Genomic DNA, 25301 nt, shown 5'->3' on the forward strand with positions numbered 1-25301 from the left:
GCGTGGTAGGCGGGGCTACCGTGGTCCCCCTCGAACTGCCGGGGGCGGGACGGGGGCGGAGCGCGCGGCGGCGATAAGAGGAGGGGCGGCGCTCTGGCCCTCTGTGCCCCTCGCAATCTCGGTCGCTGGCGCAGCGTCTGCGCGGCTGATTGGCTGGCCGACTCGCCGCACGGAGGACCGCCGGCCTTAGGCCAAGAGCAGTCCCTCTGGTGCTTAGTCGAGGCGGTTGTCCGGCCGTGAGGCAGCAGCCGCGATGGGCTCCCGGGCTTCCACGCTGCTTCGGGACGAGGAGATTGAGGAGATCAAGAAGGAGACCGGCTGTGAGTACCGAGAGAAGCAGCTGGAGACCGGGGGGCGCTGGGCTGGCCTTGCTTTCTGCGGCCGAAAACCATTCACGGGCGAGGCGGGCGGGCGAGGCACCTGCGGTTTTTCACCTTCCAGGGCCGAAGGTGTCCGGGCTGAGGGAAGAGGCGTCGCTACTTCTCAACCGCCATTCCTCGCCGATATACCTGGGAGCCTTTTCGGCGGCATTGGGTGACCCTTGACTGAGGCGCCTGTGGCTTGGCCTGAGTCGGGGTTTCCCGAAGCCTGGGAACCTGTGTGGGAAAGGAAAGGAACTTCGGCAGGTGCCGCTTATCCTGTCTCAGGACTCGGGAGTGAGAAGTGGCACCTGCCGACCTTCCTCCTCCTCCTGCGCACCCCTTAAAAGGACAGGAGCCCCACATTCTGTTGCCTCTGGTCACCTTCTTTTGCCGCGTGACGAGAAAGGTCAAGTTCCCAAGGCGTGTCTTCTTCCTCTTCAAGTTGCCCGGCTGCCAAATTCTTCGCTGTTCTGGTACAAGGTATGCTGCGTGAGCAGTGGCGTAGCGTGGGGGGTGCAGGGGGGCCCGGCCGCACTGGGCACAACATCTGGGGGTTAGGGTTAGGGGGCGCAAATCCGCGGGTTAGGGGGCGCAAATTACTTGCCTTGCCCCGGGTGCTGACAACCCACGCTACGCCACTGTGCGTGAGGCGCAGCCTATAGTTACCGACCTGATAAACTTGGCATGTAGGCGTTGATACTATTCCGACCGAAGTATCTTGATACCTTGTGTGTGTGGTAGTAGCCTTCTGTAAGAGAAGAGAGGGGTTTTTTTTGACGTCTGACTGCTGTGAGTTGCCCTCCCCTTGATGAATCTGCAACATCTGAACTTTCGAAATGGTTGCAACATCAGTTTGCTATGTGCTGTTTTAAAGTCAAATGCTCAACCTGACAGTGGGTTGGAGGAGCATTTTTATCGTACTTTATCCTGCCTTAGTGATTTTTAAAATTATTATTCTGCTTAATTTGCCCCGTATAATTATGAAGAGTATAAAGCCCTTGTAGGAGCTCTTTCCATGTGACTTGTAGCAGAGTAGAGAAGGGAAAACAACTCTACACAGGCCCTCTTAATTACAAGTGCTACGCTTGTTCCTGAGGTAAGCATTCAGGACAAGTGCTAGCTTAAATTAAGCCTCTTTTTGTTGTGAATGCTCCAACCTGTATCAAAAGTGTTGCTTGCTGCATTCTAGATTTTCTTTCAAAGTGTTATAGGTGCCCCTCCTGTAGTTCTATGAATCTAAGTGCCATGCACATTGGTGGCACATTATTTATGTATAGATTGATAATGCATTTCCTCTTGACATGCACTGGAGCATTCAAAGGACTGGTTAACATTTTTTATTTCATTTATAAATTCCTTTCCGTGAGACACTGTGAAGCAATTGTGTGAGCAGTTCTGATAGTCTTTAGCACAACTTTATTTAGGGCACTTTTGATGTAAAACATATTACAGCCTTTATCTTATTACAAAGATGAACACCCACATGATATCGTTGGAATTCTCATTTTACAGCTTGTTTTCTGAGGCTCAGATAGCAACTTGCCTAAGGCCTCTTGATGGCTCCATGGCTTAGTAATGTACATCTCCCATAGCCAAACAGAACGTTATCTAGTGGGCAAAAATACAAGAGAAAACAAATGTGCTATTAGGTTATAGCTACAGACTAGTTACAGATGACTATTATTTTTCCTTCCCCAGTTCTGTATTAGCAAATCCCGTCTACTGTTTTGACTAGTAGCAAATGACAATATATCCATCTACAGATATTTGATTCCTAGTATGTAGCATGTAGTTAGTTCACTTGAAAAAATAGGAAACGTGAAAGTACAAAAGTTCAGTCAGGACGTTCCATTTTCTAAATTGCCAACGTGCAGTTCCTGGTAGTGCCAGGTGATCTGTGGATTACTGCCTTATTGCATGATTGATCTCACCTTTTTCAATTGTTTAATTGCAATGAAAGAAGCTAATAATATATTATTTCCAATAATTACTTTGTCTATGTAAGCAACTACTGTATTTACCATAGGGATATAGCATGTCTATACAGATAGGCTTACTGAGAGTAACACAGTAAGGAGGAATTCTAGAGGAAACTAATCAAAAGCTACAGTCACTAATTATTGCTCCTTATGATACATGCTATATTACATAGTTTAATGCTCTAGTAGCTACTGATTTTTTTTATTACTGGTTCAATGGTACAAACTTGGCACTAAGAAAAACAAATTCAGTTAGATTTTGTCGTCATAGTCCTATCAGTTTAATATAGGGGTCGGCAACCTTTTTCAGCCGTGAGCCAGTCCACCGTCCATCAGACCATGTGGTGGGCCGGACTATTTTTTTTTTTGGGGGGGAGAACAAATTCCTATGCCCCACAAATAACCCAGAGATGCATTTTAAATAAAAGCACACATTCTACTCACATAAACACACTGATTCCTGGACCGTCCGCAGGCTGGCGATTGGGCCGCATCCGGCCCACGGACCTTAGGTTGCCTACCCCTGGGTTAATACTACTATTCTGAGTAGTGCTTTATTCTCGGGAAGCTAAATTTTATGTTATGCAATTATTTGACCCTTAATAAATAGAATTATCAGCGGGAGCATAAGGTGTATAGAAGCAGCCCAATGGTTTATATTCAGTAGTGGTTTGGGGCTAGCGAAAAGCATCCCTGCTTTTTACATTTTCTTGTTGGATGTCTGTATGTGGCTTATGGTAAAATAAACTAGCACAACTTTCTCAGATCAGCATATTTTTGAGAAAGATGTTAGCAGCAGCAACAATATTGTATGGACATCACATACACATTTACTTATATATTAGTATGAAATGTGAAGGCTTTTAAAAATGAGCCAAAATAGTAAATTTGCTGGCAAGAAGCAGAAATAGTACCTGAAGAATACTGTTTATTCAGTAAATATCTGGATCACTAAACATTTAAGAAAAGATCAGAAGACTGGAATTGAGACATCAACTGAATAATCTGAATCAAAATTGGAAATTATGTAGCACCTTTTTAGCCAACTATAGAGGAATGAGCCATCATAGAAAATGATCTTGGCAGCCTGTCAGAGCAGCAATTTCTATAAAAGTGTGCATTCCAGATACTATTGCTGTGAAACAGTTTCTAAGGATAGCTTATGTCTATCATATGCTTATGTTCCTAGTTTTAATGAAAGGGCAGTTATGTGAGGTGCTGATTGGGAGTCATTCATCCTTAACACCTGCAGTTCCTAATGCCAGCTACAATGTCTTGCTATGGGACATTTCTCATGTACTTGCTAAGATACACAATGACTGCAGAGACTACATCAAAGTGTATGATGTTAATTGTGTGCTTTTCAAAGTCAGGCTTTGGCATTGGCTGAATTTGATATTTATTTTTTGAGATTAGGCCCTTGCTGTAGTTGAGATCACACTTCATGAAGACTGCAGACGAGTTATGGTCTTGGCAAGGCTACACATAAATACATTATAAATCAGAAACTTTAATGTGCATGTAAGTGTTGCTATTTTATGCTTTATTCAGTGATTCTGTTTTTCATTGTAAGCAAGATTCATTACAAAAAACAACATTGTTAACCAATTCATTGTGCACAAGCAGTTGTTTGGACTACAGTCTACTTTAACAGATACAGCATCTAATGGAAAAGTCAATGAAAGCTTATGCTACAAGTCCTTAAGGTACCACAACAGTCTTCATTGCAAGAGACTAGCACAGCTATTGCTCTGGCAAGAGAAGTTAGAGATTGCAATCTTATTGCATATAATTTATGCAAAATTTTATGTTTTTGTTTTGGTGAAGTATACGTTTCAGTTAATAATCCCACTACTGTCTCAAGGCTTATTTAAGAAACAGATCAGGTAGCTGTTTATCATAATTGTCAAATTCATGGGGTCAATCCAGTTGGTACCTTTGTGCCCATGGATAGGTATTTGATCAGTTGAATGCCTCTGCTAATGGACGAAAGCTGGTTGCTTGCTGCAGCCCCCAGTGTCCCCAAAAATTGGCTCCAGGGTTTGGGGACCCTTTTGAAAAGGGTAGACGATTGGGGGACTGTCTGGGAAAGCCCACATTGGGAAGGCAGCCCTGTTTAGGGAAGCTTTTAATGTTTGATGTATTACAGTATTTTAATATTTTTTTGGAAGCTGCCCAGAGTGGCTGGGGAAGCCCAGCCAGATGGGCGGGGTATAAATAATAAATTATTATTTTAAAAAAGTAAAGGTAAAGGGACCCCTGACCATTAGGTCCAGTCGTGACCGACTCTGGGGTTGCGGTGCTCATCTCGCTTTACTGGCTGAGGGAGCCGGCGTACAGCTTCCGGGTCATGTGGCCAGCATGACTAAGCCGCTTCTGGCGAACCAGAGCAGCACACGAAAACACCGTTTACCTTCCCGCCGCAGCGGTACCTATTTATCTACTTGCAATTTGACATGCTTTCGAACTGCTAGGTTGGCAGGAGCAGGGACCGAGGAACGGGAGCTCACTCCGTCGTGGGGATTCGAACCACCAAGTCCTAGGCTCTGTGGTTTAACCCACAGCGCCACCCGCGTCCCCATTATTATTATTATTATTCCTTCCGCTTCCATTAACAGAGGTGTTCACTGAATCAAAAGCCTGAGTGCAAGGCCACCAGTTAGATCCCACTCATAATTAATTACACCATCAGTTTTTGTAATTAGAGTTTTTGCAAGCTCATCTCAATGTTGGAAACCCCCAACTTGCTGTCAAACACTTAATTAAATGTGGCTTACATACTGTGTGTCATAAAGCCCCATGTCCGTTAACTTATAAAGAAGAGTCTTATTGCAAATAACTCAAAGTAAAAATATGTGGCTTTGCATATAATTACAAAAAAAATGTATGACAAAACTATGAATACCATGTGTAATATTAAAATTGTTCTTTCAGCTATTTGGCAAATAGGCCACTGCACTTGGACTTTGAAACGTAAAATACATGGTTGTGATTGTTAGTCAGACAAGAACAATATCCAGATTATGTGTATCAATATTTTTTTTTAACTTTCTGCCTGGAATGTTTGCATTTCATAACACTTTTTCAGATCTTTCCTTAGTTAATATCAAGAGATAAAGACAAACCTAGTCTTGTAACTTTAGCTGATTAAAGTTTCGGTCACACTCTTGTTTTACAGTTATAGTTAGCTGGGGAATAATGCAAATGGACCCTGCAAATTTACTCATCAAAATTAAAAATAACTATTTTAGGGAGAGCTTTGTAGCCAGGGAGATCTACCTTGGCAACCTTGGTAGGGAGGAGAGGATGTGCCATATTTTCATTGAAACCTGGCATCTACAATATTTTTTGCTAGGCAAAGCTAGTCACCGAAACCAGTACGATAGATCAGAAAATTGTTTAGAATACTGTATTTGTATTCTTTTATCAGGGCCCTGGGGAACAGCTTTTTAAAGAGAGATCAAGTTGATCCGTGTTCTGTGGAATTAACAAGGTTGTTCCTTCCTCAATTTAGCATGCTTTAAAACCATTTGGAATTGCTTTAGTGGAGTTTTTTGCAGGGTTGGCAGCTGAGTGGTTTAAACTTTAAACTACTTCCAGCTGGAAAAGAAACTAGATTATCCAGAGGCTGAGGTAGCCTAGGGCTCCAGAACTGTCTGAATTTAAAGAGAGACTAGGAACAGGCTTCCCTCTTAGCCAAGTCAGTGGACTAGTTAGTACTTCAGCCTTGTAGTTGGCCTTTGCCTGGTTGCCATAGGTGACAAGGAATTGGTTGCAAACAAGTGTATGGAATCCAACCTGGTGAGCTGGTGTAGGAAGGACAGATTGTCCCCTTGGTTTCTGTGCAGGTCACAGAAAAAGTGAAGCACTTTCATCTACAACTAACAAGAAAATGTGGTAGTCTGATGGGAGACGAAAATATATCTGTTCCTCACCTGCAGGCCTGCTGTATTTGTTAGCTATAGGCCAGTAGACATCAGTGGGCATACAACCTTGGAATGTTTTGTAGACTTTTCTTGCAAGGCTGTAATAAATTTACCTATGTCATACCTCTTCTTAAGACATGTCTGTTTCGTGAAATGTTTTACCCAGTTCTATTTTTCTAGAAAGAGGTGCCGGAACTCACCATAAATGGCTCCCTCATCTTAGAATGGCAATGGCGCCCATCTGAGAGGTGGTGGAACTAAATTGCAGCGAGTTCCAGCTGAAAAAAAGTCCTGGTTTTACTAATAAAGGAGTGAAATGTCTTGCCAATAGAGGGGTAATAGGACTTAAAATCTGAATGGAGGTCATTTTAAAATGTAAACATCCAGCAAAATCAGTGTCCTGACCCCTGAAATGTAATGAAATTACTCTTACTCTGTATTGAGTAGTGTGGATTAATTGATTTTAAAATGTTGCTGTTCAATTGTAAATTTTTATTTATTTTTTGCTTCAGTTTCCCACAGTCAGATTACTCGTCTGTACAGTCGGTTTACCAGCCTAGACAAAGGAGAGAATGGCACTCTTAGGTAGGTACTCTTTAGCAAACTTCATTGTACTGACTCACTGCTTTTGCTTAATGCCTTACTGTATTGACTTGCTCACTGCCTCTGCCCAGTTTCCCTTGATTTACCCCCTCTAGCTGCAGCCCTCTTCCTCCTGTTCCATGCATTTCCTGAGAGTCCTCTGAACCCCGGAAGGCTATTTGGGACACACATTGGGATGCAGTGGGGGAAGGAGGAACCAGAGAATTCCTATTGTTTGAGTGTATTGGGTACAACCCATAATCCCTGTTCAGGTTTTATGCTTCATGCAGTTACAAGCATGTGAGGAACAATGGGGCTGCACTTACTGGCCCAGCTCCCACTGTTGCATTACCTGCGAGTTCAGTCCCCTGCCCTGTATATGTTGGGAGGAAGTTCTTCTACGTACATAGACTTTCCCCTTTGCAATCCCAAACCCTGGGTTCTAAATTGTGTGAGGAGCCTTTGTACAAGGGTCTCATGTTCAACCCCCCTTCCTCCAAAATGCATGTCTGAAGCTGTGTTTCAAGGAACAAAAGAGCGGGGCCAGTAACACAGTCGAATTTAGAACACCAAGCCATGTCATAATTGTCATAATCATATACATAATTGGGTAATATTAGCGGAGATGAGAAATGAGCTGCATATGTAACAATGCACATCACAGTAGAAGTATAGCATTTCCTTAAAAAACTTTTCCCTGCATTTCAGCAAAGCTTTCAAAGCAACACCATTTAAAATGTGCTGAGGAGCAGAATTGAGAACAGCAAAGCAGTTGTTATTGTTGTTAAAATTTGTATACCACCCTATAGATCTCAGGGTGGTTCATAACATAAAATTACAATATAAAAAACAAAATACATGATGAAAATAAGAACAGAAAATAAGAACAGAAATAAACCTCCGCTTCCATATGGGAGAACATTTATTCCTTTTCCCACCCTCCATAAATCATTTTCCAAATTTGTAAGAAACACATATCTGGCCTACACAGCATATAAAAACAAGAAGGACTCATGTGACACCATCAAGGCTTAACAGTTCTATTGTGGTATAAGTGTTTATAGACAAGAGCCCACTTCATCGTGCCTTAATAATAAATCTTCTAATCTTTAAGGTGCTACAGTACTCCTGAGTTTTACTTAAACTGTTTCAGCTCAGAATACAGGGTAGATCATTTTTGTTACCTCCTGCCAAGTTGTCTTCCCTATATTTTGAGCCAAAACAGTTTAAGCAAGAGAAAAGATCATAAATTCATGTTAAGTATAGACGTGCAAAATTTCTAGTGAGTTGGTTAATTTGGAAGTGGCTGTAGGAATAAAAGTTCAAATTGCAGTGTGGCTTTGAATCCCTGACTGATTTCAGGGCAGACTGCTATTTCTGAAACTTATGGACTCTTCAGAATAATGCCATTTTAATAGCCTATACCATATTGATGTAGATATTAATGTCAAAACAAAGTGTTCTTTTTAAACTGAAACCCACTATTTCTTACATTTATATCCTGCCTTTCTGCTGTCATGGAACCAAAGGCAGTGTATATGTGGTTCTTGGGCAATTGCACATCTAGGCACTGACCAGACCCAGTTCTCATGCCAGCATGCTGACAAATCCTCCCTTAAATCCAACCAAATATATGGGTCCTGTAGTTGGAGTTAATCTCTTGCCCTAAACAAGAGAGGATTATGAAGTGAAGAGGATTTGGAAATAGATACAATCTTAGGAGCGACTTAGTTTGCTGTTGAAGATGGAAGTACAGAAAAGTCTATGAACAATAACTTTTAGTATTAGAAAAAACCTCTTTGTAAATAGATTGCAATGCTGATAACAGTATTAACCGTATACTTTTATGTCAACTGAGCAAGGCAGGATAACTTCATAAACTTGACTTTTTGTTACTTTCTTTTATGATGAAATGTTTGAATAAGTATTGATGGTACTGTAAAGTAAGATGGAAGAATCAAACTGAAATAAAAATGAAGCAATAGTACAGACATGAGCTAGTTCTGCGGTGCATTCTCCCTGTTCAGACATTACAGAAAGTGGAAGTGTTGCTGAAGGCATGCCCCACTCTATAAATATGCTGCAATATGTGTAAAGTATATGGTTTGGCAGAACGACTTATTGAGTAGAAGATGTTTGGATTTCTGTGATTCAGAATAAGCACAATGAAAGCATGCAAGTAGGTTTCAAAAATACATTAATTCATGGGTAGATCCTGTTGGATAGTGTTCCTATGGCATGTGAATAGAAGAAAAAAATATTTCCTGATAGTTCCAGTCTAAGCCAGGTGAAGTGGGTTTTGCTAAAAAAAAAAAAAAAGCACAGCTTGCTTTTCAGTATTCATTTACTTTTATGATGTGTGTAGTGTTTTCCAGTTAGCGTTCTTACTTGGATAATGTCCCCTTCATAAGCGCAGTGGCTGGTAGCAATGACAGTAATAGATTTTAAATGCAGTAGTTACAGTTGGTTAATGTTTAACCTTAAGCTAAGCCATAAAATATAGAAATTAGAAGCTGATGCCTTGCATTCCGATTTCAGATGCTGAATCTTTACAAACAGGGAGGATATGTTTTAGAACACTGGAGAGTCTGATACATACATGTAACAGGAGATTTGCTGCTTTTCATATATCTGTCACACTGTTCAGACTCAAGGGGAGGTGGATTACTTGGGGTGGGGGGCTAGTTAACTTTTCCCCCACTGAAATTTCTCCAGTTTAAATGTTTCATTGGAAATTGCTGTTTTTCCCCTTCTGGGCAAATACCTCACTCGCCCTGACCTAGCCACTATGATCCACGCGACGGTCACCTCCAGATTGGATTATTGTAACTCGCTCTACGTGGGGCTGCCCTTGAGACTGACCCAGAAACTCCAGCGGGTGCAGAATGCTGCAGCGAGACTCCTTACGAGGTCTTCGCTGCGAGATCACATTCACCCGGTGCTACACCAGCTGCACTGGCTCCCGGTGGAGTACAGGATCAGATTTAAGGTGCTGGTTTTAACCTTTAAAGCCCTATACGGCCTAGGACCCTCGTACCTACGGGACCGCCTCTCCTGGTATGCCCCACAGAAAAACTTACAGTCTTCAAATAAAAACATCTTGAAGATCCCTGGCCTCAGAGAGGTTAGGCTGGCCTCAACTAGAGCCAGGGCTTTTTCGGCTGTGGCTCCGATCTGGTGAAACACTCTGTCACAAGAGACCAGGGGGCCCTGTGGGACTTGACATCTTTCCGCAGGGCCTGCAAGACAGAGCTGTTCCACCAGGCCTTTGGCCAGGGCACAGCCTGACTCCCTCCCTCGGCAATCTTCGCGGAGCTCTGGCCCAATGGTTGCCAGTGGCCTGAATTAATTAATTTTACAATGAATGATTTTAGAGTGTTGTTTATGTTATACTTTTATACTGTTTTATTGTTGTTAGCCGCCCTGAGCCCGGCTTCGGCTGGGGAGGGCGGGATATAAATAAATTTTATTATTATTATTATTATTATTATTATTATTATTATTAAAGTTGAATGCTGTTTAAATCGGGGAAAATGGCACAAGGTAAAATTATTATTTAATAACAACAACTCCCCCAGCACACCAGTCCCTATCCAAATTATTTCACACACCCAGTTGCCTTTAATATGAGAGAGAAGTGAAAAATCTTATTCAGATTTCCTAGGTCACATCTAGTTTGGCTCAAAGTCACTAGACTTGCTTGGCTCTAATTATCAACTGCAGACAGAATCACCTTACAGTGGTACCTCGCAAGACGAAAGGGTTTTCCGTTTGCGAGTTGCTTCGCAAGACGAATTTCCCTATGGGCTTGCTTCGCAAGAAGAAAGCCCATAGGGAAATCTCCGGGGACCTCTTTTAAATGCTGGCGGTGGGGAGCAAAGCCTCCCCTCCCCTCCGGCCTTCAGATGAGGTCCAGGAAGGCCGGCGGGGGCCGAAAGGCTTTGCTCCCCACCGCCAGCATTTTAAAAGCAGTCCGGGATAGCAGGGAAGCGCTTCCCGCTATCCCGGACGGCTTTTGAAGGCAGGCGGGGGGGGGAGCAAAGACTTTTGCCCCCTGCCGGCCTTCAGAAGAGTTCCTGGCGAAAGTCTTTCTCCCCCCTGCCTGCCTTCCCAGAGGCTTTTAAATCGCCCCGGACAGCGGAGAAGTCCTCCGCTGTCCCGGGGCGATTTTAAAATGCCACCCGCCAGCATTTTAAGATCGCCCCGGACAGCGGAGAAGTCCTCCGCTGTCCCGGGGTTTTTTAAAATTCTGGGGGTGGGAAGAAAAGCCCTTGTCCCCCCCCCAAGCCTTCAGAAGAGGTCGGGGGATAGACTGTCCCCGGACCTGGTCTGAAGGCGGTTTCCATAGGAACGCATTGATTGATTTTCAATGCATTCCTATGGGAAACCGTGCTTCGCAAGACGAAAAACTCGCAAGAAGAAAAAACTTGCGGAACGAATTAATTTCGTCTTGCGAGGCACCACTGTACTTGATTCTTTAAAAACTAAACAAAAAACCCAGCCTCAAAGGTTGTAGCAGGCTTAAATTTTCTGAAGTACAGAGGTTCCCAATTAGCTAAATACTGTACTGCAGACACATGTTTTTTAAAAGCTAAGCCATGGACTCCCTGCTTTTGAATATTTTCATATCTCTATGGTAGTTTTTGTTATGTGAATAGTGCAATGGACCCCCTGGGTGGGATACATGCCCCCCCCCCCGGGTCTGCAAACCACTAATTGGGAGCCACTGGCATAGTGAATTTGGATATTCTGTAACTTATGTATAGGTGGAAATAATTTTGGGGATATGCTAATTCATAGTGGCTGGGGCAGAAGCCGAGATGATACTCTCTCTGCCTCATTGCTTTTTACTATCCTCTAAGGCTGTCTGTAAACAAGACTTTACAGATTTTAGAAAGGCCTCGAGGGCCATTAGCATTGATTTTGCCCACTGGGTCACTCCTGAATGAACAGTGGTGCGAACAGTGGACTTGCTACTGCATTCTTCCCAAGGGATAATGCATCTGCTTTGGAAGAGTTATTTTCCTTAGCTAATAATTCCCTGTTGCAAATTGGAACTGGCAACTATGGCTGAATAAAGAAAGAACAATTACTATGTGAACTGGGAAATAGAATTTATTTTATTGAAATATAAGGTGAAAGAGCCATTTGACAGTGCCTAGATGTACATGGAAGATGATGCTTAAGAGGTTAGTATTCCATGAAATCAAGGCTGAAGTTGGAGTCAGATTGATTCATGCCTACTGTAGGATCAACACACCAGATTCTGCATATATTCTGTTGTCGAGGGGTTTCTCCTTTGAGTTTTATGGGCAAAAAATACTTAAGAGACTTTTGTCACATTCCAGAGGCCATTCATGGTGTTAACATTCTTAAAATGAGGGGATTCTAGTGATCTCTTTCTACACTGCAATCTTCGGTACAAAGTGGTAAATATAGGAAATGTATTGCTTTTAATTCAACCCACTATTTCAGCAACCCTTGATTGAACAGTGGTGCCCCGCAAGACGAATGCCTCGCAAGACGGAAAACTCGCTAGACGAAAGAGTTTTCCGTTTTGGAGGTGCTTCGCAAAACGAATTTCCTATGGGCTTGCTTCGCAAGACGACAATGTCTTGCGAGTTCCTGCTGGTTTTTTCCCCCTCCCCCCCTTTTCTAAGCCGCTAAGCCGCTTATCAGCTGATCCGATCAGCAGATAAGCCGCTAAAAGCCGCTAATAGCGCTAATCCTTCAATGGGCTTGCTTCGCAAGACGAAAAAACCGCTAGACGAAGAGAATCACAGAACGGATTCTTTTCGACTTGCAAGGCACCACTGTAGTTTTTGAACCATGGAGTAAAAAAGTGTACCATGGACAGATCATAGTGAATCTGAATCAAAGGGTAATTATGAAGGGCATCACATCAGGTGGGTTGACTCAAGCAAAAGAAAAAATATATAATACTTCCAAACAATAAATAGTGTCCAGGTACTATGAATATGATTGCCTAAAGAACACTATCATGACTAAATAATGAATCTAAGTAGTTTAAACTCCTATTAGATGCTGAATATATCCAGCAAGTAAGTACAAATGGATATATTTATTTTATTGTTGCATACTGTAGATACTGAGAAATCATAAGTAGGATAGAGTATCCAGTGCATGTTGACTGGGAAGCGAGTCCCATAGTAGTGCATAGGATATGGTCTTAGTTGCTAGATAGATGTGGAGTGATATAAACTTGGGAGGAGAAGTGTGATCTTAAATAAACCATACACCTACTTTTATATCATCATGACAGCTAAGATTAACTAAGAGAAATGCTTTGACCATGTCATCTGTGTGCCAAATCCAAACAAAGATACATAAAGTCATTCTTGCTGACTGCTTCCCATGTCCTTGAGAGCAGATGAACCTTCACCTAGATATCTATGAGAGTAAGCCTGAGCACTTTCAGAACAGCTGTAAAAAGTTCCTCTTCTGGCTGACATTCAGCAGCCCAAGGTTAAGCTGGTGTCAGATAAATTACCCAAACAAAATAAGTTAACTATTGCTTGCCCTGGTTACTTGCCTCAAGAATTATATATAACTGTACAGGGACGTGGGTGATGCTGTGGTCTAAACCAGTGTTTCCCAACCTTGGGACTCCAGCTGTTTTCGGACTACAATTCCCATCATCCCTGACCACTGCTCTTGCTTGCTAGGGATGGTGGGAGTTGTAGTCCAAAAACAGCTAGAGACCCAAGATTGGGAATCACTGATCTAAACTACTGAGTCTCTTGGGCTTGCCAATTGGAAGGTTGGTGGTTCGAATCCACTCAGTGGTGGAGAGTAGGGCTGGGTGATAGCTGGTTTTCAACATCATGGTAATATCACCAGCTAAATATCATGATATCTTGATATACCATATGTGTCTGTGGTGGCGGAGAGCCTTGCTGGGCCTCCCCACGGGGGCAGAAGGTATCACCATACCTCCTTGCAGCAGTGGAGGGTGTGCCATGCTTCCCCACAGCAGCAGAGGGTCCCGTCGGACCTCCCCATGACATCTGCTTCCCCACTCAAAGGTCTAAGTGGAATCTCTGCATGCATAAGCCCCACTGATTTCAACTAAAGTAACTTCTACTTTCCTTGGAGTAAGCCCCATTGAATCCAGTCGGGCTTGCTTGTGAGTAAACACATATTTGCTTTCACTACTTACTGAAAAACGCCCTTCCCCATCATTCTCATACAGTACCCAATCTCCCATTTCAGCATAAGACAGCCAGCTAAATCTTCTCCCTTCCATTTTCCCCAAAAGCCCTCATCACACCAATCTCTCCCTTTTTATCAAAGGGAGGTAGGGAGGGCAAGCAAGCAAAAAGATAGTCTCCTTTAAATTATAAAAAACCACCCTTCCTTTTTAATATGGAGGAAGGCTATTTAGGGAGAATCAGCAACATAAACACCACCAGAAAAGAAAGAAAAAACTCTTCCCCCCCCTTTTTTTTTCACTGGTTAGGGAAGGAAGAAAAGTGCTTACCAGTTATTTGTTTACTTTGCCTCTTTGATTGTCTAGCCGTGGGGTGTCCCTCCAGGCTTTGCATAATTAGCTGACCTCTAAGTGGAAAGATACAGGTGAAGCTGGTTTGTGCAGGGCTTTTGGTCATTTCTTATCGGAGGAGGGAGAGCAAGCAAAGCTGAAGACACTTGCAAATTATCTGCAAAGTATTGTTCAGTTGCTCTGTTCCAGCTTCTGCCAACCTAGCACTTCGAAAACACACTAGTGCAAGTAGATAAAGGTAAACAATGTTTGCGTGTGCTTTTGCTTCCGTCACGGTGTTTCGTTGCACCAGAAATGGTTTAGTCATGTTGGCCACATGACCCTGAAAGCTATCGGTGGACAAACGCTGGATTCCTCAGCCTGAAGCGAGATGAGCGCCACACCCCATAGTTGCCTTTGACTGGACTTAACCGTCCAGGGGTCCTTTACCTTCTTTTTAAAAAATCTATATAGCTGTACATTAATATTACACAACTGGGATTTTTCTATTGGTGATAGGTGTTATGAACTGAAAATACAAAAGTACGCAGTGCAAAACTCATTTTCTTGATCTGAGGTTTACTATTTTCATGATCAATGAGCTTAACATACTGGATCTTTACTTTAAAAAAAAAAAACACCTTAAAAAACCCCTCATAGCTGTTGTGTGATATCTGAACCATAAATTTCAATCAGCCCTATTATAAAAAATGAATGTTTAACATGGGTGTTCAGAGATCTTATTCTATTAAAGGATTGATGTAGATTTCATTGAAATTGTAGCCGTGAAGATTTCCAACGCATTCCAGAACTTGCCATCAACCCACTGGGGGACCGGATTATCAATGCCTTTTTTCCAGAAGGGTAAGTTGCACAGTGCTTCTTCATAATAAGTTGCTTGGTGTAAAGTGCTCCTAGGACTAATTTAAGATGTGGATTCTTATATTCTATTCTTGACACCGTAAAACAATGTGCTGGACTTCAGATATTGGGGACTGGAGCATCAGTTACTAACTATTCAAAGTAAAGCTTTATTAATATTAGGTATTTGTTAGACGCTTTAGTTCTGTTTATATTCTGTCACATTTATCAAATGGCACCAAAAATATCTACTTCTCTTCCCAAATTCCCTTCACTAGCTGAGAAGTAAAACCTTGACTACCTTTCAGTTGATGCTCTAAGCAGGGGTCTGAAATTTTTGGCCAGTTGTAATTGCCAGGATCCTTCCCCCTGCTGATTGGGTGGAGGCAAGCACCTCTGCTCAATAATAAAGACGTTCCATCAACCTTTCTCTCCTACATCAACAAGAGGTAGGGAGAGCACATTTCAAAGAAGCACAGAGCCCCAAGGCTACAACATCAGCCAATTTTTCAGAAGGAAAAACATAGTTAAGTTTGGAGCAGCAAATTGCACTGAGACTTTGAATAGCAGCACATCTCCAAATGCTTGTGTGACAGGTGAGTGAGTACCTGGTGCCAGAAGCCCAATACTGTAGGGCCCATTAATGCCTCCAGGGAGAGAGAACTTTTCAGTTGAGGAGCCACAACAGAGAGAATTCTATTCCATGTCAATGTACAACTGCCAACAATAACCAGCAAAAATAGTAAGAAGCATCTCTCCTGCTAATCTAAGGATCTGGGTGGTTGGTAATTGTTGAAGGCTGGCTAATTTTTATAGTTTAAGTTATAGTTTTGAGATGGTAGTTCAATAACGTTCAGTTAAACAGCAAAATAAAATAACAGCTGAGAAGAGAGACCAAAACAGTGTACATGGAACAATTATAGAAAAATAACAGCAAAATATGGTATCTGGTATCTGAAAAAACAGGTATCTGAAGAAGTGTGCATGCACACGAAAGCTCATACCAAGAACTAACTTAGTTGGTCTTTAAGGTGCTACTGGAAGGATTTTTTTTATTTTGACTATGGCAGACCAACACGGCTACCTATCTGTAGCAAAATATGAAACTGCATTCTCCAAACTTTGGTAAATTTGTTTAGATATTCTTGTTTGAAGTATATTGCTTGATGGATTTGCAAAATGTAATAAATTGTGTGCATCTTCTCTGGTATAGAGAAGACCAGGTGAATTTTCGTGGATTCATGAGGACTTTGGCACACTTCCGACCCATTGAGGATAATGAAAAAAGCAAAGACCAGAATGGGCCAGAACCACTTAATAGTCGGAGCAACAAGTTGTACTGTAAGACATTTTTAATTGGACATCTATTCAGGCTAATTGTACTGCTTTGTATTCTTCTTTGTAATCCTGCAGCTTGGAATCTGTTCCTCTTCTTTTAAACTTAGTTTAAATCTGGATACAAATCTTATGGAAGCAAGAGTAGAAAGTTATTTAAGTGAAAGTGGATTTTTGTCACTTTTGCTGGCTGTGGCTGATGGGAGTTGTAGCTCAGCCATCCAATTGAATTTCCATTTTCTTTCCTCCTTCTTCACACTCCCAAAATCTACTCTGGATGGTCCCTCATTACCACCCCCAACTGTTTTTGAGGGTGCACAGGAACAGGAAATTCCATTGTGTGCCTGGAAGTCTGTTGTGTGAGTGGTGCTACACTGTTGGGCACAGCCAGTCATTTCTGTCCTAATGTAAAAAAGCCTATAACCAAGCCCAAGTACATGGTAGTGAAATAATTGTATTTGTAAAACACTGTGCACATTGATGGTGCTACTTTAAATGAATCATCAGAATATTTTTATCTTCCATGACCCCACATTTTACTTTATAATATTCTTAGATTTACATAAGATACTCAACAAATCTTAAATTATTGGTAAAACTGTAGAAGCAGGCTGACTTTCCGTGACTCCTGGTAAATATAGGACATTCTATATAAGCATTCTATAAATTACTGTGTGATAGGAAAAAGAAATCTGTTTAATGTGCTAGCATGTATCAGTAACTGGTCAAAGAAAAAGAAAGATCCCAGAATTTAAGCATAAATATTTTTAGTACAGGCACCTCCCCATTCGCACATGATCTGCATGCGTGCGACTGCTGACACACACATGCCTTTTTTGGCGCCCAAAGGGGGTGGATAAGGCTGGAACATACTTGCATGTGTCCCAGAGCAGAACCCCTGCGTAAGCAGGGATTCCTCTGTATATCATTTTTTCCCTTATCCAGAAATTCCCTACCAAAATGTGACAGTTTGTTTACTTTTTCTTTTCTTTTGTATTTTTACTCAGTATTCTGCCATTTATGGCAGTTCCTAAGTAACACTACTGATTCAACAGTCTGTGGCTTTTTAATGTGTTCATGGGAAGGGGTTATTGTTCTTTGTTCTTCTTCATAGAATCATAGAATTGGAGAGTTGTAAGGTACTGCGAGGGTCATATAGTCCAATCCCCTGCAGTGCAGAAATCTTTTGCCCAGTGTGGGGCTTGAAGCCATGACCCTGAGATGAAGGGTCTCATGCTGTATGGATTGAGCTATGTAGAAGAGGGTATTATGTTATGTGTTTTGATTTTGTAAACTACCTTGTGAAGGGCAGTATATAAATAAATAACCTTGAATTTAATTATTTCCTTTAGTTGCTTTTCGGCTATATGATCTAGATAAAGATGACAAGATTTCTCGAGAGGAACTGCTTCAGGTAGGTTTAGCTTTTGCAGCACATAAATTAATGCATTTTTTTCGGATGACTGTCTTATTTAGCCCTTAAGGTAAAGTCTGGTTGAATGATAATACTAAATTATTATAATATATAGGCATTATATAACAATATAACTATAGTAGCAGCAGAGGTAAGAAAAGACTTTGCCAATCTCTCCCCTCCATTTTAAATCCCCTCACTCACACAGATATTGCTCAATCTTAATCTCTCGTCTGCCTAGGCTGTGTGACCCTGTTCCATGCTAGGAACAGGATTGTGTAGCCAGTGCAGGATTAAACCCTGTTCAGTAGTGATGTCAGCTCATGGGCAAATGGGTGTGGTTTCGGAAAAACAGCTTGACGGCTCAAATTGGCACACAGGCCAAACATTCCTCACCCAATGTATGTCATGAGGTTAAACTCTCCTTGCCACCAGCTATAACAATAAAAAATATACTCTGGTTCAAAACCAGCAGCCGGCCCCAATCCTATAAAGCTGTGCTCTTGGTGGTGGGGAAAGGTATTCTGTGAACCCCAAACACTGCTACAAATGCTGAAGCCCAGAACAGCCCAGAAATAACCTGTGAAGTATCTTGTAGCACTGGAAAAAGTACTTAAAGGTTTGCACACCATGGGTATGCCATAGTTACAAACTATTAGAGCTTATCATAAAGCTCTTCTGGTTGTTCTAGAGAGAACTAGCCCACAAGTACTGGTTTTCACATAAAGCTAAGCTAGTAGTGTGGTTTGTTTGACAAACTGAGGAGCAAGGTGGGCATGATTTGAGCATTTCACACCAAAGTGCTGTTCATTCAAAGAATACCATACTTGGTTTGTGTAACAATGGCTTACTTTATTTTATACTTTCTGGATGTCCCATAATCATATTATATAAATAGTTGTGTTCTGTGTTATAAATCAAGCATTGCTATGGGTTGTTTCTTTTTGCTTTCCAATATCTTATCAATTCTTATCAATAAAAATTTTGGTGTGGCATGAGCAAATTTTTACTCTAAAAGGGTGACCCAGAGGAAAAAAGCGGAGAACTTTCTGATAATTGTTAACTTGCTGATCTGAGAATTCTTGAGATGAAAGTTCTATTTTTAAGTGGTGCACTAGATGTTATTCAATGAACCTGGACTGATGTCCTTATTTCTAGAAAGTTTCCGTAAACTGCCTCAATGTACTTCATTTGAGGCAGTGCAGTAAATGGTGGTTTGTGCCACAAGTCAAGGTGTATAGTACCTAGCAGCCAAGGATAGCTAAGGTATTTTGGCACCTGAATCCGGAAATGTCCCAAGCACCTCTCCTTGAGAGCAATAATATAATAATTAAAAATTGCTGCTGTTTTGTGATATTTAAAGCCAGCTGCCTGATTGGGCTGGTCCTGGAACTTTACTTGGTTGACTTAAAATAGTAGCTTTACTTGTCTGGTGCCTTCTTAGCACTTACAGCATATTCTTTGTTAAACACTAGCATTGCATTCTTTTGGGGTTTCTGTATACTGCAGGTTTTGCGGATGATGGTTGGCGTAAACATCTCGGATGAACAGTTGGGCAGCATTGCTGACAGAACAATCCAGGAGGCTGATCAAGATGGTGACAGTGCAATCTCCTTTGCAGAGTTTGTTAAGGTCAGGAAACAATGTTTAATATGGCAAACCTAATTAAGTGCTAGGATTGCCGAATCAGATGTGCAATCAAATGAATAGGAGGCTTAGGTGCATAATTTCTTCAGTTATTTTGCTATTTCCCATATCTGAACATAAATTGGCAGAGGTGTGCTCTTCAGCTTCATAACAATTGCAATTTATCTTATTTGCTTAAATGATTCTTGTTAGACACATTAGTTTTTCTAAATATTTTTAGCGTGTGACAACTTTGCATGCTGTTCCAAGGCATGGTCTGTGGGTAAATGATACAGGAGCCTTTCTTGAAATTAAGCTGATTTGGTTTGGTCAGTGCTTTGATTAGCCCAGGGATAATCTTGAATTCCATAAATGCAATTAAATACACTCCAAATGCAAGTGTTGCTAAGTACAGCTTTCATTTTCCATAAAATATATTACTGATGACCTCTAGGTCAAGATCTACAAAAAATAGTTCTGTAGCACAAGAGGATATGCAGTAGGAAAGCTGACTAGAATGGCTTCCTAAGACAAGACTAAAGTCTAAATGTTGAGATAGAATTCGATTCCTGTGACAAATGGTTAACAATTCTACTTTTTTGCAGGTTTTGGAGAAGGTGGATGTAGAGCAAAAAATGAGCATTCGATTTCTTCACTGATGGATCAAGGCCCATTCCTTGTTGTCCTGATATTTAAGGAATATAGTTTGTTTTACCCTCTCCTGAGCATTCCTGCTGGTGCGTGTGAGGTACATCTCCAAACCCCCCTCAGTTTGTTCCATCGATGTGAACATTCCTTCTGCATCAGAACAAAGGAACGTGGCTGCAGTGCAGCTTGGAATGGAACCTTGAAATGGCCTTTTCCTCACACTTCTCTTTGCTTTGTTTTCTGGTTATAAATTATTTCTTCCCATGTTATTATAATCTTCTACTATTTTATGAACTATGACAACAAAAATCTGACTTGGTAGTATTTGTATTCTCTATTCGGTTTGTCTGGTTAACAAACTGTTTTCTTCTGTCCTTGGTTTTGTTTAAATATAGATGTTTGCCACTCTTAACTTCACAGAGTAATGCAAGGCCAATGGTTTTGTTTTCGGAATTAAGGCTTCGGAGCTTTGTCTTGCAAGTGTGTCAAATGTTATGAATTTGTCCACAGATGTGGGATGTCTGCCAAGAGAGTAACTTGCAGTTCTGAAAACATAGTAATTGGGTACTTGAATGAAACTATTTCATAGCAAGCTGTTTCTTAACTGGAAAAAGTTGATTGCCTCTCTGCTGCCCACCCCCTGCCACCAGCTTTGTTTATGTAGACTATTTTGATTTGCATTATACTTAAATTACTCAAATTTCTTTCTTGTGCTTTTATTGTTTTTCAGTGAATGTTTGCAATACATAATTTTTGTTGCACAGCTTATAATGGAAGGCTTTTCATACCAATTATGCCAACTGGAACTTTCGTCTCCAACATGCATGTCAAAGTCCAGATTTGAGTAGTACTGTGTCCCTACAAATTATGTGGGAACACTAACAGTTTTAGGAAAATTCTTAGCACATGTGTACCTTTATTACTTCAGATTATATTTTGAAAGTTTTATTTTAACCATACACAAGGATCAAGTAACATTGTGAATTTTGATGTAAGCAGCACAATACAGAACAGAGGGCTCAAAAGCAATGAATATGATGATCTTTTCAGGCTGGATTGTCTTTGCTTGTTAGTAAACAATTCTGTTGCACTGATTATCAATGAACTTTGACAACCATTTTTAACTGTGCAGTGTTGGCTTCCAAGATGCAGAAAAATACTTTGGTAAAAATCAGTGTTCAAATGCTCCTGACCCCTGCTATATGTCAGCATTTCTATAAGTATTGAGTGCAAGTTAATCTAGTTTACTTAAATGCGACACAATTCAATGATCCTTAAGAATTGCACACTATCTTACATTTTAAAAAAAAAACTGCAGAAGAAAATCTATTCCTTCTTCAGACAAATTATAAAGATGGGAACAAGATTAAAGGGTGATTGCTTACAAACACTTTAGAATTTTTGATCACAATGTAAACATAGGAATTTTATAAAGAGAATGAAAATGAAAGTAACACCAAGTTGTTAGATTTATTGTTTGAAATCTGCTTATTTGAAAATAAGCAATCTTCCTTTGGCTATAGCGGTAATCCACAGGTGTGCCTTGTCAGATCTATTATATTCATCAACTATCCATGAATAAAATCCTTCAACATACTGTGTTCTGTGAATGAATGGAGGTTTTAAATAACACAAGGTGCCTGTAGAATGCTACAGCTGAAAGACTTTATTTTCTCATATACTAATCTAGTTTTTAAGAGATTGGGTGACATCCAGTGCTGTCAACCCACTTGCACAACAGGACTTGTCTTTTTCGTCCCTGCTCAAAAGAAAGGAAAACGAAACAAAAAACCTGCTCTGCAGGCTCCTGCAACCTTCAAAAGATTTCGGAGAGCAAAGAGAAACCCAGCTGCATAAGCAGATGTTTGCTCATGCAACTTTGGATCTCACCTCTTGTTTTCATTACTCAGGTTTTAAATGGCTTTGAATTTTCAACCTGCAGGCATTTAGAATGTTTTACAAGCAATATATATCAACTGGAATTTCCTGCTTTCTCTTAGGCCAGGAGTGTGTGGTCCTATTGCCCTTATATCTGTGGCTTAGCTATTTATCAGTTTAATGGTGGGAATAAATAGGAGTTTCCTGCCTTTTACTCAGAATATGTTAAGACAGAACAGATTTTAAAACTTCAGATAAAATTAGAAATAACGGGGAATGGAGATGAAATACATGCCAGCTAATGTGTATTCTTAACTCTTGTTGTTAGTCCAGCTGTGCATTTTAACTCATATAAACTTCTCAACTTGATGGGTTTTGCTTAGGTTTCAGTAGCTGTACAATTCACTGTAGAGTGTAGAAACCTGAAGACTCATTTATTATGTTCCTAACTAAAGGGACTAAAGGTTGATTCTCATGTTACGGTAGATGCAAATTCCCATTTGTCTACAAAAAAGAATACATTAAAGCACTGTAAGAAGTCTAATATCAATATGGAGTTACTGCAACTATTCATTTCCTGGCATGTCTTGTCAGAAAAACAACACTCAAGCCATTGTTATATATGTTAGTATTAATCTATATATTAAAAGTACATAATTGTAAATGTGAAGCTTCCCTAATATTAATTTCAGTTTGCCTTGATCCCACCTAAAAGACAGAGTAAGTTAATTGAAATGATGGATCCAACTCAAGATTATGATGAACGTTGGTTATCACCCATACACAAAATATGAATGCATAACATGACATACCTTTTGGTGTGCTATGTTATCCAAACATAATAAACCTACTAAATTAGTACTGACTCAGTTGGTAGAGCATGAGACTCTTAATCTCAGGGTTGTGGGTTTGAGCCCCACGTTGGGCAAAAATATTCCTGCATTGTAGGGCTCAGACTAGATGACCCTCGTGGTCCCTTCCAACTTGACAGTTCTATGATTCTATGACTAGGAGACAACAGAAAATTGTCCCATATAGCAAACACCTCTTCTGTTATGGTGCAACAACCAGAACAACAATCTTAAAACTTGTGCAGGTCTCTAGATAGCTTCCTACAGGATATTCCCCCTAAAGTACAGTTGTGCCTCGCAAGACGAAATTAATTCGTTCCGCAAGTTTTTTCTTGCGAGTTTTTCATCTTGCGAAGCACGGTTTCCCATAGGAATGCATTGAAAATCAATTAATGCGTTCCTAGGGAAACCGCTTGCCAGGCTGGCGGTGCGGAGAAGGGCTTTTCTCCCCACCGCAAGCTTTCAGGAGAGGTACGGGAACAGAGGGGAAGGCGCGCAGCGCTTTCCCTCTGTTCCCGGGGCTTGCGTGGGAGGAGGGTTTTTCCTCCCCACCGCCAACATTCAGAACAGCATTCTGAATGTTGGCGGTGGGAAGGAAAACCCTCCTCCCACCCCAAGTCTTCAGGAAAGCCATCCGAAGCTGGGCGGTGGGAGGAGGCGTCCCCCCCCGCCCGGCATCGGAGCTTTGTTCCGATGCCGGGCGGCGGGAGGAGGCGTTCCCCCCCCCCGCCCGGCATCGGAGATTCGTTCCGAAGCCGGGCGGCGGGAGGAGGTCCGAGGACAGTAGGGAAGACGCGCTGCGCTTCCCCGCTGTCCCGGAGATTTCCCTATGGGCTGTCATCTTGCGAAGCAAGCCCATAGGGAAATTCGTTTTGCGAAGCGCCTCCAAAACGGAAAACCCTTTCGTCTAGCGGGTTTTCCGTCTTGCGAGGCGTTCGTCTTGCGGGGTACCACTGTATAGTCACAGTACCCACACCAGTATGAAACTAAGCTTTCAGGGTGCTATCATGCAGCCCAAACATGGGACTTCAGAATTTTTATAGTGCCCCCCCCCCGAAAATTACTGTCAGATCATACCTGTACCCACTGATCACACCAGGAAAAAAGGGAGAGCTAGCAATTCACAGCGCCACCTAGGAGCAAAAATGGAGAATCTGAGGTACAGATCCCATGTGAATATATATGATTCCTTCACAAGTTATTGATGGTGGTGGGTGACAAATCCCTTCTGAAAACCCAGAGGGTTTCTTTTTGAGATCTATTTTTGCAAAATGGTGGAACGAGGAAGTGCAAGATTCGGTCTGTGGAGACAAGTGTGATCTGAGTTTTGATGAGGGTTTTGGTCTACATTTTCTGTGCAGTTGTTCCAACTGTGTTTCAAGAAGGCATTCCCAACCTGCCAGAGCAAAAAGCTAAGCAGTCTGATTTCTACTGAGGAAGCTCTTTCTTAAGTAGGGCTGGCGTGAATGTACCACCCTTTATATAATGCTTATTCTCCCCCGTGTAATTTGCAGGACACCCAGAACTAAAGCTGAAAGAACTGTCTAGGTTGTAAGTGGCAGGGCCAACCCAAGACATTTTGGCATCACAAAATGGCACCCTCCCTCCCTGCCAGTGAAGAAGGGGTGAGTGAAGACCAGAAACGGGAGGAATCTGCCTGCCTGCCTCTATGCCTGAGGCGGTTGCAGCACCTTGCCTTGTGGGTGGGCCTGGTGTGTTTAGGATTGAAGCCCGGTTATAGTTCCCTATCGGCCCATCAAGTAAGATCGCAAAAGATCCCGCTCTACATTCCCCATTCAATTTGGACGCGCTCACTTGAGCAAATTAGTGGCAGCGGGCACGAGCATCCTACTGAGCGAGGAGGAGGAGGAGGAGCAGCTGCGGGGGGGAAATGTAACAGAATAAACAAAAGTACAATTTCCAATTTGCGCATTCCCGCCACCGCGCACAACCCCTTCCTTCCTTTAGGAGGCGTCCTGAACGACTGAGTACACCGAACGCCTAACACTCGCCTCCCGGTCATCCCACTTCTTCAACGCGGTAATAGGACTCGCGCGGAGGAAGGCGTATACCACATCGCGGTTGGCCAATCGCCTCTCCGTGTCCAGCCGTTTGGGGGAAGCCTACCCAATGGCAACCCAAAGCGGAGAAGTGAGTGACAGGAGAGCAGCCCACTCGGTGGGACCCGCGTTCTGTAGAACGGCCGCTGCGTCGCCCTGCGCCGGCCTCCCATTGGGCGCTCGAAGTAAGGAGGGGAAGATGGCGGAGTGAGGGGGAAGGAAGGAGAGCGCCGTGGGCTGCGGCCCTGGGGCCTTAACTGAGGTAAGACATGGCGGGC

The 25301-nt window shown here is 42.0% G+C and overlaps 1 protein-coding gene and 3 long non-coding RNA genes across 4 annotated transcripts in view; 2 read left to right on the forward strand and 2 right to left on the reverse strand.

Annotated features, from left to right (window-relative positions):
• The first annotated feature begins 113 nt into the window (after window positions 1–113).
• On the forward strand, window positions 114–21831 carry CHP1 (calcineurin like EF-hand protein 1). Its single transcript, XM_082241262.1, has 7 exons — window positions 114–320; window positions 6780–6852; window positions 15134–15214; window positions 16425–16552; window positions 17899–17960; window positions 19470–19592; window positions 20192–21831. Exons 1-7 carry the CDS (start codon window positions 254–256, stop codon window positions 20243–20245), a joined length of 588 nt encoding a protein of 195 aa, XP_082097388.1. The 5' UTR covers window positions 114–253; the 3' UTR covers window positions 20246–21831.
• The window catches only part of LOC309542727, a 23211-nt gene continuing 2790 nt past the window's right edge, over window positions 4881–25301 (reverse strand). The window contains exons 2-3 of the long non-coding RNA XR_014224390.1: window positions 14351–14479; window positions 4881–6545 (exon numbers count right to left, since the gene is read on the reverse strand). This is a non-coding gene — a long non-coding RNA (uncharacterized lncRNA). The remainder of the gene's footprint in view (window positions 6546–14350; window positions 14480–25301) is intronic.
• Window positions 20992–25087, reverse strand: LOC309542843. The gene is made up of 2 exons (XR_014224464.1): window positions 24041–25087; window positions 20992–22616 (listed from the first exon to the last, which is right to left on the reverse strand). It is a non-coding gene; the product is annotated as an uncharacterized lncRNA (long non-coding RNA).
• The window catches only part of LOC309542585, an 8140-nt gene continuing 7978 nt past the window's right edge, over window positions 25140–25301 (forward strand). The window contains exon 1 of the long non-coding RNA XR_014224303.1: window positions 25140–25285. This is a non-coding gene — a long non-coding RNA (uncharacterized lncRNA). The remainder of the gene's footprint in view (window positions 25286–25301) is intronic.

This window comes from Podarcis vaucheri (genome assembly GCF_965113315.1).
Source record: "Podarcis vaucheri genome assembly, chromosome: 1".
In the NCBI taxonomy this organism is placed as follows: Eukaryota; Metazoa; Chordata; class Lepidosauria; order Squamata; family Lacertidae; genus Podarcis; species Podarcis vaucheri.

Bases quoted from the DNA above. Each gene is read 5' to 3' on its own strand.
- CHP1 (XM_082241262.1), top strand. From the start codon at position 254: ATGGGCTCCCGGGCTTCCACGCTGCTTCGGGACGAGGAGATTGAGGAG. The intron at 15,215-16,424 runs GTAAGTTGCACA...TCTCTGGTATAG, and splicing joins AATGCCTTTTTTCCAGAAGG to AGAAGACCAGGTGAATTTTC. The intron at 17,961-19,469 runs GTAGGTTTAGCT...TGTATACTGCAG, and splicing joins CTCGAGAGGAACTGCTTCAG to GTTTTGCGGATGATGGTTGG.